Raw genomic sequence first — 16,484 nt, forward strand, 5'->3', positions numbered from 1 at the left:
TTGTTCAGCACCTCGTAAGGAACATTCAAGCTATGTTTGGTTTAATTCCATTCAGTGGTTCTCTTAAAGAAGTCATTTGCATGCATTTCCCATAGGGTCCTATGTTAAACTAAGTCCCCCGCTGGAGGCCATCTTGGATGATCATGATCGGCTACAAAGTAACAACACTTGGTCAGAACCTCATATGGAACATGCATGCCATGTTTGGTTTCATTCCATTCAGTGGTTCTCTAAAAGAAGTTCAAAATGTAAAAAGTTAACGTCAACGGATGACGGACGACAAGTGATGAGAAAAGCTCACTTGGCCCTTCGGGCCAGGTGAGCTAAAAATTAAAGACTGAGTGACAGGAAACCCATCAAAAGTTAGGGGTTATCTTAGGTGATCCACATGTGGCACTTGTGTTGCTCATTAATGTAAGTACAAACTCAGTGATAGTTCTAATTTAAAGATAGTTTCTAATGGTTGAATACAATGTTGACCTCTTTCATTGAATGGTTGCTGTCTCATTGACATTAACATCCAATCTGTCATTCCTACAACACAAGTGAGGCTTAAATTAAAATATTGTTTGTTTGCCCTTTACCGACCGACCCTATAAATTCGTTCCGCCTGAAAATCTTTTATTTGTATTTACCAGCAAGGTTTTATTTTATTTTATTTTATTTTTTCGTTCCTACAAAAAATCTTATTATTGTATTTCCCGCTCAAAACTTTTTTACCGGAATCCTCGGGTTTTATCTTTATCGTATAAGGTCTAGTCCGTTTGGTATCATGTGAGCGTTTGACATGCACACTTGCATTTAGAGTTTCAAAGCATTTGTTTGAAATCGATGTTGAACGCTTTGAAATCATGATATGACGTACGTTAACTCTGTATCTTTATACTTGAAGAGCAGGGTTCATTTACAAAAAAGTTCGTTTAATACAAAATTATCAACGTGTGTACAAACTATTTTGTGTAAACGGACGTTGTATTCTATGTAGGGATGGCCTTTTGTGATCCGTAGATCAGGATGATTATGTTAACAATGCCTTCGACCAGCATTGCTATATTATTTATATCTGACATGAACCAAAGGTTACAAAAGCCTGTAATGTGGAGAATATTTGGCAGTAAAATTGCCCAAGTTTTCCATACAGATCATTTATAAATGCGATGTAAAATACGTGACAATTGAGTTTAAGTCTTGTAGCATTTTTATTGGAAACATAGGCACACATGGAAATTTAAACACTAGGGACCTTTTCTACTAGTAATGTATGTCTGCCCGGACATATTTCATGTATTTTACCAGCACAAATTTATCTCTTACAGAAAACCTTTAGGTAGAGGTAAGCGTACAAGATAGGTAGTACAGAATATTAGTGCAAGTTAAAACTCTTCAAAGTTCCAGGCATATATAAACGTTGAAAATATGCGACACAGCTCTATATTTTGATATTTGAAAACAAAATAGTAGTGCATATGAATTAACTTCACATTCTACATGATATTTTTTTTCAAAACGTACTCCCAGAAACTTATTAGCAAAAGCAAAACAGACAAAAATGACATTATGCAGATGTTGTATCTATAAAATAAAATATTATACCTACCTACGGGGCGCCTATTGGGACTCTTGTGGTTTTGTACTCAAAATTCAATTTTGTACGGACAAAAGTGACTTTCGTTCAACAAAAATGAGTTCAGTTTAACAAAATTTGTATCATACTACAAATTTGAAATTTTGTCATACAAAATTATCTATCAGCGGACAAAAGTCACTTTTGTCATGACAAAATTCATTTTTGTTACACAGACTTAACTTTTGTTACCTAATTTGAAAATTGAGCGACAAAAGTCAATTTTGTATTTAAATTAGTTTAGTTTGGTTTCTGTGAACTAATTTGCATACAAAATCGACTTTTGTTACACAAAATTGACTTTTGTAACACAAAAATTACTTTTGTTACACAAAATTGACTTTTGTTACACAAAATTGACTTTTGTGAGACAAAATTGACAAAATTGACTTTTGTCTCAACAAAATTGACAAAATTGAATTTTGTCTCAACAAAATTGACAAAATTGAATTTTGTCTCAAAAAAATTAACAAAATTGAATTTTGTCTCAACAAAATTAACAAAATTGAATTTTGTCTCAACAAAATTGATTTTTGTCTCACGAAAGTCAATTTTGTCTCACGAAAGTCAATTTTGTCTCATAAAAGTCAATTTTGTTGTTACAAAATTGAATTTTGTCATCACAAAAATGAATTTTGTCGTCACAAAATTGACTTTTGTCTCAACAAAATTGACTTTTGTCTCAACAAAATTGACTTTTGTCTCAACAAAATTGACAAAATTGACTTTTGTCTCAACAAAATTGACAAAATTGACTTTTGTCTCAACAAAATTAACAAAATTGACTTTTGTCTCAACAAAATTTACAAAATTGACTTTTGTCTCAACAAAATTAACAAAATTGACTTTTGTCTCAACAAAAATGACAAAATTGACTTTTGTCTCAACAAAAATGACAAAATTGAATTTTGTCTCAACAAAAATGACAAAATTGAATTTTGTCTCAACAAAAATGACAAAATTGAATTTTGTCTCACAAAAGTCAATTTTGTCTCACAAAAGTCAATTTTGTCTCACAAAAGTTAATTTTGTTTCACAAAAGTCAATTTTGTCTCACAAAATTGAATCTTACCGTACACAATTGACTTTTGTGATTTAATTTCCATATCAGGTAACAAAAGTCAATTTTGTATGCAAATATGTTTATATTTGCATACCTTTAAGACAAAATTGACTTTTGTCATGACAAATATGAATTTTGTCTACAAAAATGAATTTTGTCATGACAAAAATGAATTTTGTCTACACAAATGAATTTTGTCATCACAAAATTGAAGTTCTCACAAAACAAGTCTGTAGCACATAGTTTTGTAAGACAAAAATGATTTTGTTATGACAGAATTGAATTTTGTACAAAACCACAAGAGTCCCATTCGGCGCCCCGTACTACCTGCCTACCCATGAAAAAAAATATACCGAGCCAAGTTATTTTTTTGGGAAAAAAATAAAATATTTTACATACCTACCTACCCTGTTTCAAAACATAGGGTCGGAAAAGGGCAAACAAACAATATTTTAATTTAGGCCTGACATCTTAAAAATTCTTACTCTTTAAGCAACTCACATTGTAATGATTGTAATGTTTTGTTTAGTTTTCACTAACAAATGCACTTCATTTTGTATAAATTATGTCATGTTATTTTTTGTTTCCAATTTATTTAACAAAAGTAGATGAGTGCAAAATGTTAATCCTGTTTAAGGTGGTACCTGACACTACAGGGAGATAACTCTGTAAAATCAGCAGAATGTTTTAATGACGTTGTGTTTATAAGGGAGTATCAAGCTGCTCAATGATCAAAATAAGTGTTTGTCAAACTGCTATATATAACCAGTGTAATTTTTCTGATTAAACAGTTGGTTCAAATTTTTTGAAATTTTTATTTTTGTCAAAGGATCAAAGTAAAGAATTTGTCAAAATATTAAGAAAATTAAACGAGCCAAATTAAATTTAGTTAAAGTTTTAGGTACCACCTTAAAAAGAATTTTGAAAAAAAGCACTGGTGAAATGCTACTTAGAATGAACCAGCTAGCTCTTGATTATCACCCCTTTAAGAATTCTAACATTTACAATTGAAATATATTCATGATATTTCTGAATTTCATTCGATAAAATAAAAAACTTAACAATCCAATACAATTTGACTATAATATTAAATTACCTTTACTAAGTAATAAATTGACTGGACATGAATCAAATAAAACAAACAGTAGATCTTTAAACTGAAAATATAAAATAGCTCAATTTCAGTTCTTCACATTTATATCAATATCAGTTGAACTATTTCTGAATGTGTATACTTGTGACAAGTAACTTGTCATGAATGAAAAAGAAGAGATATAACCTACCATAGTACCATAAATAGCTCAGTGTAAGGTATAACCTACCATAGTACCATAAATAGCTCAGTGTAAGATATAACCTACCATAGTACCATAAATAGCTCAGTGTAAGATATAACCTACCATAGTACCATAAATAGCTCAGTGTAAGATATAACCTACCATAGTACCATAAATAGCTCAGTGTAAGATATAACCTACCATAGTACCATAAATAGCTCAGTGTAAGATATAACCTACCATAGTACCATAAATAGTTCAGTGTAAGATATAACCTACCATAGTACCATACATAGCTCAGTGTAAGATATAACCTACCATAGTACCATAAATAGCTCAGTTTAAGATATAACCTACCATAGTACCATAAATAGCTTAAAAAGTGTAAGATATAACCTACCATAGTACCATACATAGCTCAGTGTAAGAGTTTTAGGACAAATTCATAATAGCATGAAGGCTTGTTATTAGCAAGGCTGTCTAATGGGAGTTATTTTTGTGTCAAGTCACTGTATTATTAGACAGGCTGTCTAATGGGAGTTATTTTTGTGTTGTGTCACTGTATTATTAGACAGGCTGTCTAATGGGAGTTATGTTTGTGTCACGTCACTGTATTGTAAGCCAGGCTGTCTAATGGGAGTTATTTTTGTGTCAAGTCACTGTATTATTAGACAGGCTGTCTAATGGGAGTTATTTTTGTGTCAAGTCACTGTATTATTAGACAGGCTGTCTAATGGGAGTTATTTTGGTGTCAAGTCACTGTATTATTAGCCAGGCTGTCTAATGGGAGTTATTTTTGTGTCACGTCACTGTATTGAAGCCAGGCTGTCTAATGGGAGTTATGTTTGTGTCACGCCACTGTATTATAAGACAGGCTGTCTAATGGCAGGTTTTTTTTTTGTCTCACATCACTGCATTATTAACAAGGCTGTCTAATGGGAGTTGTGTTTGTGTCACGTCACTGTATTGTAAGCCAGGCTGTCTAATGGGAGTTATTTTTGTGTCAAGTCACTGTATTATTAGACAGGCTGTCTAATGGGAATTATTTTTGTGTCACGTCACTGTATTGTAAGCCAGGCTGTCTAATGGGAGTTATTTTTTTGTCACGTCACTGTATTGTAAGCCAGGCTGTCTAATGGGAGTTATTTTTGTGTCATGTCACTGTATTATTAGAGAGGCTGTCTAATGGGAGTTATTTTTGTGTCACGTCACTGTATTGTAAGCCAGGCTGTCTAATGGGAGTTATGTTTGTGTCACGTCACTGTATTATAAGACAGGCTGTCTAATGGCAGGTTTTTTTTTTGTCTCACATCACTGCATTATTAACAAGGCTGTCTAATGGGAGTTGTGTTTGTGTCACGTCACTGTATTGTAAGCCAGGCTGTCTAATGGGAGTTATTTTTGTGTCAAGTCACTGTATTATTAGACAGGCTGTCTAATGGGAATTATTTTTGTGTCACGTCACTGTATTGTAAGCCAGGCTGTCTAATGGGAGTTATTTTTTTGTCACGTCACTGTATTGTAAGCCAGGCTGTCTAATGGGAGTTATTTTTGTGTCATGTCACTGTATTATTAGAGAGGCTGTCTAATGGGAGTTATTTTTGTGTCACGTCACTGTATTGTAAGCCAGGCTGTCTAATGGGAGTTATGTTTGTGTCACGTCACTGTATTATAAGACAGGCTGTCTAATGGCAGGTTTTTTTTTTGTCTCACATCACTGCATTATTAACAAGGCTGTCTAATGGGAGTTGTGTTTGTGTCACGTCACTGTATTGTAAGCCAGGCTGTCTAATGGGAGTTATTTTTGTGTCAAGTCACTGTATTATTAGACAGGCTGTCTAATGGGAATTATTTTTGTGTCACGTCACTGTATTGTAAGCCAGGCTGTCTAATGGGAGTTATTTTTGTGTCAAGTCACTGTATTATTAGACAGGCTGTCTAATGGGAGTAATTTTTGTGTTGTGTCACTGTATTATTAGACAGGCTGTCTAATGGTAGTTATTTTTGTGTCAAGGCACTGTATTATTAGACAGGCTGTCTAATGGGAGTTATTTTTGTGTCAGGTCACTGTATTATTAGACAGGCTGTCTAATGGGAGTTATTTTTGTGTCAAGTCACTGTATTATTAGACAGGCTGTCTAATGGGAGTTATTTTTGTGTCAAGTCACTGTATTATTAGACAGGCTGTCTTATGGGAGTTATTTTTGTGTTGTGTCACTGTATTATAAGACAGGCTGTCTAATGGGAGTTATTTTTGTGTCAAGTCACTGTATTATTAGACAGGCTGTCTAATGGGAGTTATTTTTGTGTCACGTCACTGTATTAATAGACAGGCTGTCTAATGGGAGTTATTTTTGTGTCAAGTCACTGTATTATTAGACAGGCTGTCTAATGGGAGTTGTTTTTGTGTTGTGTCACTGTATTATTAGACAGGCTGTCTAATGGGAGTTGTTTTTGTGTTGTGTCACTGTATTATTAGACAGGCTGTCTAATGGGAGTTATTTTTGTGTTGTGTCACTGTATTATAAGACAGGCTGTCTAATGGGAGTTATTTTTGTGTCAAGTCACTGTATTATTAGACAGGCTGTCTAATGGGACTTATTTTAGTGTTGTGTCACTGTAATGTTAATAGTCAACCTTTTTAATCTGAATCTCAACTTTATAAGTCTTTTATACTTTTGGTCACCACAAAAGGGGAACTTTGCATCCCCCTTTTTGGCTACTGGTGTGGTTTGTTATTATTTTAGAAATATTAGTTTGACCTCTATATGCTCAATGTTCTATTTTAGACTAGGAGGCGTAATGGTTGATCAATCTGGAGAAAAACCACGAACTTTGTAGTTGCCGGGCTCATACTACTTTAGAATTATAGGGAGAAGGGTCTTCTATTTTAGACTAGGAGGCCATATTGGTTGATCAATCTAGAGAAAACCACAAACTTTGTAGTTGTAGGGCTCATACTACTTTAGAATTATAGGGAGAAGGGTCTTCTATTTTAGACTAGGAGGCCATATTGGTTGATCAATCTAGAGAAAAACCACAAACTTTGTAGTTGCAGGGCTCACACTACTTTAGAATCATAGAGCATGTAGAGAGAAGTGAATTCTATTTTTAAAACTGAAATTGAAAATAAAAGAAGCGGTGAGACTTGAAAAGAAAAATGCATGAAGTGTTTGATCGCTCGTGGCACTACAATGTTCCATTATTTATAGTTAGACAATTATACTTTTCCTCTGGTAATAAAGTACCAACTAAAAATCTAGCACTAAATTTTCTTTTTATATTAAACAGGAAATTTAATTCAATTTAAAAACTATTCTGTTTATACATGTTATAATGTTAATGAAATTCATTGTTTCTGATTAAAAAGATATATATCATGTATATATAAACATGATAAATATAAGTCATGAAAGTTAAGCAACATTAATCAATAAATTGAAAGAAAGCATTTACATGAAATATATACATCAAGCACAGAGATCTATCCAAAATTCTGTTAATGCGTGTGGAATGTGTAATTTTCCATTTTGGGATCATTATTCTTCTGTTAGCTGTCAGCCTGTGTCATTCCTGTATCTGTAGTTAATATATTTAACTGTAATTATGGTACGGATACGGATTTCTGTCATACATGTCATGTAGCTGATCCGCTTCAAAATTAAACAGTGTTAGACAAGTGATTTGGATATGGAATAGGACGCTTTTAATGCAAGTAATGCAATAAATGGATGGAACATGAACTACAGGCAATATTAATCACGTTCTAATGAAAATGATGAAGTTATAAACTTATTTTGCTGATTATGAATCAGAATGTTTTAATGTACTCTCGAGCAACAAGTATCGGAAGGGAATGAAAATACATTAGGCAAAAGCTTACCTAAACATGTAAAAAGAGAAATAATATTTCAGTTTCAATAAGTTTTTAAATTTGTTGGTTTACAGATCTGCAGACCATAATTTTATGATTTTCAGAAAATAATAACTAATGAGCCTCTGTCGCTTACCTAGGTCTATGTGCATCTTCAACAATGGACTCTCTCCATGTTGTTGACTAGAATAGAAATCTTTGTTGATCTAGTCTTGCTGGTCGTTTTTGGTTATTTAAGATTCTATTTATCTAATATAGTTTTTAAGATAGTAATAGGCCAAATTTAAAAAATACCAAAAATCCTCATTAAAAAGAAAACTCCAATCAGGATTATCAGATCCAGTGTTCTCCCCCAGGCCTTTTAGCATCATGCATGTCATGGTAATGTGATGCTATATTGCAAGTGAGGCTATCTAAATTGTTTTTTTTTTATATATATAGGTTATGTTATGAATGTTATCCAATAATTTTTAGAAACAAGATGGTATTTCAAACGTCCCTGTTTACCAGGATGCTAAATGAAATATCTGGGGGGAATACTGAGATCTCGTCAATTGCTGATCATTTTTGCTGATTGAAATATCTTTACATCTATTATAGGGTTTTTTTCAGATTTTAGGCAAAAACGCAAAACATTGGTGAAAAATCATCATTAAAGGGCAATAACTTCAATAAGGGATTGTCCGACAATTTCAACCATGATGACTAATTTGTAGATCTTGTCTTGCTGGCATGAGAACACAGTTATTTCGTAGTGCATTTCTTTAAACCAATAAATTAAAATTAAAATTAAATGCTTCGCTGAGTGCAACCTGATACAGTGGGGGCAAATTTGGATACAATATTCAAACTTGATACTGTCTGAATTTGGATTGGGATCACATTTTTTACATAATATAGGCTTCCAACACAAAAATAAATGTGGTCAAAGATCTTACAAATCTATTGTGCAAAATATGAACCCCTTAAAAAAAAATGGGAAAAAAATCCCCCCCCCCCCCAACTTTTTGAATCCCTCTTTAGAGCAATTACCCCCCAAACTCAATCCCAGACTTTCCTTTGTAGTATGGTACCTTGTAGTAAAATTTCAGAGAGATCCACTCACCTAAACACAAGTTGTTGTCTGGAAACTAGAAAAATGCTTGTTTTTGGCCCCTTATTCCTCCATGTTTGGGGCAATTACCCCAAACTCAATCTCAGACTTCCCTTTGTAATATGGAACCTTGTGGTACAATGCATATATGGACCATAATTTGGTATTCGGCCTTTGGTTTCTTTTTGTATCCTTTTTTATAAGTTCTAAAACTCTAACTTTTATTCTGTGGGTTGTGTTGGTGTTAGAATAGTATTAACTGAACAATTGAGTTTTTTAAGAAAAAATTTATACATTTTGATTCACCGTTTACGTGACAGGAAACCAAACAGGAAACCAATCTTTATTTTCTTTATTTTGCACAATATATTTCAAAAGACATAAATGAACACAATTACTAGTGTTACTTGCTTCATGTTAATATTTAAAATCTATTTTCAATGTTAAATTAAAGGGTTTTTTAAACGCGACAGGAAACCATAAGAAACCGAAAGCATTTTTTTAGTTTTATTTTATTGTAAAATCTGCTTTAAATAATCTTAACAGTATACTTTTTCTTAAAATCCATTTTAAATGTAACAGTATTATAAAACTCCTAAATATGTGCTTGTTTTGAAAACAATTAGTACAATTTATTCAGAAATTTCCATATTTTCTTCATTGATACAGGATACCATAATCGTTGTATCTTGATGTTTTAGCCAAAAAAATGTATTTATATTTGGTTTTGAAATTCCAGTTATATACAATTTATTCCAAATCATTGGCAATGTAAAATTCTTTAAATCCAGTAAAGAAACAAGAATGTGTCCCCAGTACACAGATGCCCCATCCGCACTATCATTTTCTATGTTCAGTGGACCGTGAAAATGGGGTTAAATCTCTAATTTGGAATTAAAATTAGAAAGATCATATCATACAGAACATATATACTAAGTTTCAAGTTGATTGGACTTCAACTTCATCAAAAACTACCTCGACCAAAAACTTTAACCTGACATGGGACAGAAGGACGAACGGACGGACGAACGGACGAACGAACAGACGGACGGACGCACAGACCAGAAAACATAATGCCCATAAATGGGCCATAAAAAACTTTTAACTTGTAATTAAAACCTTTAAAATAGGCACCATGTGATATTTGTGACCTGTACACCATCTACATGGTTTCCACATTTTAACCTACTTTAGTGGGCCAAAATCAATAAAGTACTTCCTTTCAAGTCATGCATGGTAAAAGTTTACTTCTCCTTTGACAAGTTTATTGCATTTCTGAAAAGTGTTTGCAGAACATGAATAAAAAAAAATAATTAAAAATTGTGACAAAGATACCACTTTTGTACATTCCAAGTGTAACGGTATATTAACATGTATTTTTTATTAAATTATCTTTATTCACCTAAAATATCCAGTTTAATAAGTCCAATCTACCCAGAATCACATGAGTGAACAATCGATCACGTGACACAAATCAGAACGAGGTTGATCCTTTCATAAGCAAATTTGAACTTATTTTGTGAGGAAAAATTATTCGAATTATGGATTTTATTCTATGATCTGTCAGGAAATTGTATTTTATATTGGATTTATGTGATTATAGTAAAACAGATATCGTAAAAATACGTTTGAAAATTATAAAGTAAAGATTATATCTCAGTTTTCGATTTCGAAAACCGAGGGCACGTGTTTCCCAGAATGGCGGAGGAATTTACGATAGAACCTATCCAAGTGGAAGATTGCAATATATTTGAAAATCAAACAGTTATTGTGAATGATGATGGTTCTCTTCAAATCATTGGAGCTCCATCAGATAATGTGGCGAAAAATAGTGCTACTTCTATGTTTTCTGGAAAAATTAAAAAAGGAGGGGCTACGAGTACGAGTACCGCTACATCTGACCAAACAAATAGGACGGATTTAATTGGAATGTACCAGGAGCAGATGATCAATAATCAGAAACTTATTTTGGAACAACAGAGAGCTATTAACGCCCTGACTAAATCTGTTTCAGAGATAAAAAATGCGTGTATTCAAAACAAACGCGCACCGGTTACAGCTTCCAGTACGCATGCGCGTAGCAAGGTCAACAGGTCACCAAGTAGTGTAAACACAGCTGATAGTTTTTATGATAGCATATCGGAAGAAGAATCCGAAGGAGATTTTGAATCGTCAAATGAAGATGAGGAAGGTGAACCAAAGAGTAAACAGAGAAAAGTGGAAATTGCACCGACTAAGTTTGAGAAGATTAAAAGAGTAGAAAGTGTTCTTTCCAAAAAGCCTAAATTGGGGCCTTCCGTACACGAGGAAATAGCGAAAATCGTAAACCAAGGATCCGAGTCTACGGTAGACCATAGGAGCAAAGAGGTACAAGAGCTATTAGAAAAATACGTTAGACCCGAGAATTGTGATTATTTGGAAGTGCCTAAGGTCAATAAAGTTTTATGGACTTCGAAAGAGACTGACAAACGCTTAAAAGACTCTGATCGGAATTTTCAGAGAACTCAAGGTTATTTAGTGAATGGGATGATTCCTCTGGTTTTGTTGATGGACAAAAGTTTGAAAAGCTCAACAGAGGAATCTGAAGAAAATTTCGAATTGGCACTTGATTCTTTGAATATGTTACTGTATGCACACAGAGATATGTCTAGTCAGCGGAAAAGATTACTGACTCCAGCACTTGACAAAAAGTACTATGTTCTTTCCAATGAAGGGGAAAAGATTTCTTCAAAGTATCTGTTTGGGGAACAGGAGGACCTCGAAAAGAGAATGAAAGAAATTGACGACAGTGTTAAACTGGGGAAAAAGATTGGTTATACTAAAGGTTTTGGAAAAGATAAAACAAGAGAGCCTGAGAAATCAAACAGGGACAACAATAAGAGCAATGGGTTTAACAGTGGTTATAGCAGTGGTTTTAAAAGTTCTTTTTTAGCCAAACGGGCCCAGATCAACCGAGAGGGAAAGAAAAACAAGAAAGGCAAGGGAAATCTGGGCCACAAGAAACACTAGTCACAAAAGATAATGTAAGTACTTTTATGGTTAATGAATTACATCATCTTAAAAATTTACCTGCCAATTTTGTAGCAGGAAAAATTTCAAACTGTTTACCAGTATGGAAAAACATTACAAGTGACATTAACCTCTTGAGCATTGTGTCTCAAGGTTATCACTTAGAATTTGAGACTGAACCTTGTAATAAATGTTCACGTAAAGAAATAAAATTTAATGACACTGAGCAACTCATTATTGATGACCTGCTATCAAATTTGTTGAATAAAAGTGTCATTGAATTTACTAACCATCAGTTTGGGGAAGTTGTATCTCACATTTTTATAAGACCTAAACCTGATGGATCTCATAGACTTATTCTCAATTTAAGTAATTTAAATGAACATTTGGAGTATAAACATTTTAAAATGGAAACTTTCAAGTCAGCTGTAGAATTAGTAAAACAAAACTGCCTCTTTTCTAGACTGGACATTAAAGATGCTTTTTATAGTCTAATAAACAGCTGCGCCATGAGCGCATGATACGCCCGACGTCTTGTGTGGAAGTTTTATGCAATGATCATAAATAGTTTCTGAGAAAGTTTTAAGCAATTACCATTTATTGCTTTTGAGACACGGCGGGACATGTGAAACCCCCCCCCACCCTGTTTTCTTATTACAAATATCACTAAAATAAAATTTTGAATCAAACCAAAAAGTATACAGATCTTTAGATTAATATAACAAAGAAGTGTGTACAGTTTCAAGCAATAATCATAAATTGTTTTTGAGATACAGCGTGACATGTAAAAAAAAACCTCCCCTTTTTTACAAAATACTCAATAACTCAAAAATAAAATTTTGAGTCATCACCAAAAAGTATACAGATCTTTAGAATAATATAACAAAGAAGTGTGTAAAGTTTTAAGCAATAATCATAAATCGTTTTTGAGATACGGCACGACATGTAAAAACCCCCTCCCCCTTTTTTACAAAATACTCAATAACTCAAAAATGAAATTTTGAATCATCACCAAAAAGTATACAGATCTTAAGATTAATATAACAAAGAAGTGTGTAAAGTTTTAAGCAATAATCATAAATCATTTTTGAGATACGGCGCGACATGTAAAAAACCCTCCCCCTTTTTTACAAAATACTCAATAACTCAAAAATGAAATTTTGAATCATCACCAAAAAGTATACAGATATTAAGATTAATATAACTAAGAAGTGTGTAAAGTTTTAAGCAATAATCAAGAATCGTTTTTGAGATACTGTGCGACATGTGAAAAAAAAAAACACCCCTGTTTTAGTTACAAAGTGCCGTAACTCAAAAAGTTTAAATCTTATTTTCACCAAAAAGTATACAGATCATTTGACCATCATAAAAAACAACTATATTAAGTTTCATGAAATTTAGATAAGTCGTTCTCAAGTTACGGTGCGACATGTTTACGCCGGACAGACAGACGGACAGACGGACGGACAGACAGACGGACGGACGGACGGACGGACGGACACCGGACATTTGTATACCATAATACGTCCCGTCAAAATTTTGACGGGCGTATAAAAATTAGTCTTGAGGACAGAAAATATTTAAGATTTAAATGGAAAGACAACTTTTTTCAGTTTACTGCTATGCCTAACGGTTTATCGTCCGCTCCTAGAGTGTTCACTAAACTACTAAAACCAGTGCTCTCCTCTTTGAGGAAAGAAGGATATGTAAATTGTGCATATATAGATGATATTTTACTCATCAGTGACTCACATGAAGAATGTAGTAACAATGTAAAAAGCTCTTTGATGTTATTTGATAGCTTAGGATTTACTATACACGATAAGAAATCAGTTGTTACACCAACTACAAAAATTGAGTTTTTAGGGTTTGAAATAGACTCAGTTAATATGACTGTTAGACTAACCGCTAAGAAAGTGGCGAACATTGTAAATTTAAGTGTTGACATGTTGGGAAAAGTATTTATTACTGTGCGTGAGTTTGCTAAACTAATTGGGAAATTAGTTGCAGCTGAACATGGTGTTTTATATGCACCTTTGTTTTACAAAACCTTAGAAATACAAAAAGACTTTGAGTTAAAAATAAATAAAGGAAATTTTGAAAGCAAAATGAAGCTTTCAAAGGAATCTAGAGAATGTATAAATTGGTGGATTCTCAATTTACCATATAGTTTCAAACCTATTGTTTTCAAATCGCCAGACAGAAAAATTGAGTCGGATAGTAGTATGATAGGATATGGTGCACATGATGTTACAAATAATTTGGATATGTCAGGTATTTGGTCGAAAGAGGAGAGACAAAAACATATAAATTATCTTGAGCTAAAGGCAGCCTTTTTGGCCTTAAGACAATTTTGTGAAAATTCACACGGAGAACATGTCCAATTATTTCTGGATAACACTACAGCTATAAAATATTTGAATAAAATGGGCGGAAGAAAAACATCACTTAATAGACTAGCTAAACAAATTTGGTTATGGTGTATGCATAGGAAAATTTGGTTAAGTGTTTTCTTCATAAAAGGAAAGTTAAACATTAAAGCAGATGCACTTAGCAGGCAAAAGCTTAATGCTGATATGGAATGGATGATAGTAGACAAAATATTTGCTCAAATCATGGACAAGTTTGGACCTTGTGACATTGACCTTTTTGCCTCAAAATATAATTACAGGTTAGATAAGTATGTTTCATTTGGACCAGATGTTAAGGCTTTTGCAGTTAATGCTTTCTCTTTGAACTGGAGTGATTATTACGCATATATTTTTCCACCTTTCAGTGTATTGAGTGCTGTATTACAGAAAATTTGTCTAGAAAGAGCAACAGCAGTAGTGATAGCTCCGTTATTTTCGACACAACCTTGGTTTCCTGTGATGCTGAAATTAGTATGCAAACAACCCTACATTCTACCAAAAGTTCAAAATATCTTACAAAATCCAAAAACAAGTCAAAATCATCAGTTAAAAAATATGAGACTGGGAGTTTTCATGGTCTCAGGGAAAAATTGTGTGAAAGAGGCCTTTCAAAAGACGCTGCCAATATCATCATTGGATCATGGAGAGAAAGTACACAAAAACAATATGGGTCATATATCCAAAAGTGGATGCTTTTTTGTAACGAAGAAAAGATTAATCAATTTAATCCATCTATAAACAATGTTCTAAAGTTTCTTTTCAATTTATTTGAAAATGGATTGGGTTACAGTGCTTTAAATACTGCTAAATCTGCTGTGTCAAGTTTTGTGTATTTGATAACTAATGTTCAAATTGGAAAACATGTCCAAGTAAAACAGTTTATGAAGGGAATTTTTAACAAAAGACCTTCTCTTCCAAAATATAATGTCACTTGGAACATTGAAATTGTGTTAAAGTTCTTAAAAAGTTTGAAACGAGTGAAAGATATTTCATTAAAGAAGTTAACATTAAAATTGGTAATGTTGTTGGCTTTGACAACAGGACAAAGAATCCAAAGTTTGTTTCTTATTGACATTCGGAACCTTGAATTAGGAGAAACATATGTAAAAATTAGATATGGAGATTTGCTCAAACAAACAAGACCAGGATATCAGTTGTCAGAATTGTTTATTGAGGCATATAAACCAGATTATAGAATATGTGTTGTGTATACCTTAAATGAATATTTAGAAAGAACAGCAGCACTTAGAAATGATGTAACACAATTATTTGTAAGTCATCAAAAACCGCACAAAGCTGTAAAAAAGTGTACTATAGCTAGCTGGATTAAAAAAGTTCTTGCTTTAGCAGGCATCGATATGACTATTTTCTCGCCTCATAGCACAAGAGGAGCTTGTACTTCTTATGTGAGTGGTAAGATACCTATAGATACTATTCTAAGAACAGCAGGATGGAGAAAAGATAGTGTTTTTAGAAAACATTACAAACGACCCACTACTAATGACAGTACATTTAGTAATGAAGTCTTAAATTCAAATGGGAAATAAATGTTGTAAATATCATGTGTATATAAAGGATATATATTTTACAAATACTATTGGAAAGATACAGTTGTACATACATGTATATATCAAAACGGTGGAAATTCAAAATTTTACCATGCTTTAAACCTTGTGAATTGGAGTTCAATTTGTTATAACAGAATATGATAAAAGTACAGAAAACTGAACTCTAAAGACTCATGTGATTCTGGGTAGATTGGACTTATTAAATTAACAAATTAAACAAAACTTACCTAAGTTGAAGTTTGATGTTAATTTGGTAAGGTCCAATCTCCCAGAATAACATGCCCGCCCGTGATTGTGTTTATGCCCTCCCAGTGGATGTGAATTTCAGTTTCCTGACTTTTCCTCTGAAGTCTGATTTGTGTCACGTGATCGATTGTTCACTCATGTTATTCTGGGAGATTGGACCTTACCAAATTAACATCAAACTTCAACTTAGGTAAGTTTTGTTTAATTTGTTAATTTATTTTATATTTACTGCTGAAGCAAACTCAATCCAAAGAGCATCGGCACAATGATAAGAGACGTAATGTCGATTGAATTTTCCAAGGACCCTTTACATCGTTAT

The 16,484-nt window shown here is 33.0% G+C and overlaps 2 protein-coding genes across 2 annotated transcripts in view; one reads left to right on the forward strand and one right to left on the reverse strand.

Annotated features, from left to right (window-relative positions):
• Nucleotides 1-16,484, reverse strand: part of LOC143053752 (uncharacterized) — a 101,587-nt gene that overhangs the window by 73,145 nt on the left and 11,958 nt on the right. Inside the window, exon 3 of the mRNA XM_076226530.1 lies at nucleotides 3,784-3,844. The gene's annotated coding sequence lies outside the window, so the exon portion shown is untranslated. The remainder of the gene's footprint in view (nucleotides 1-3,783; nucleotides 3,845-16,484) is intronic.
• LOC143054695 (uncharacterized) lies at nucleotides 10,342-15,304 on the forward strand. The gene is made up of 2 exons (XM_076227714.1): nucleotides 10,342-11,954; nucleotides 14,717-15,304. The coding sequence occupies exon 1, from the start codon at nucleotides 10,630-10,632 to the stop codon at nucleotides 11,938-11,940; it is 1,311 nt and encodes a 436-aa protein (XP_076083829.1). The 5' UTR covers nucleotides 10,342-10,629; the 3' UTR covers nucleotides 11,941-11,954; nucleotides 14,717-15,304.

Source organism: Mytilus galloprovincialis, chromosome 12 (assembly GCF_965363235.1).
Source record: "Mytilus galloprovincialis chromosome 12, xbMytGall1.hap1.1, whole genome shotgun sequence".
NCBI classification, from domain to species: Eukaryota; Metazoa; Mollusca; class Bivalvia; order Mytilida; family Mytilidae; genus Mytilus; species Mytilus galloprovincialis.

Excerpts from the sequence above, each read along its gene's own strand:
- LOC143054695 (XM_076227714.1), top strand. The coding sequence starts at position 10,630 with ATGGCGGAGGAATTTACGATAGAACCTATCCAAGTGGAAGATTGCAAT.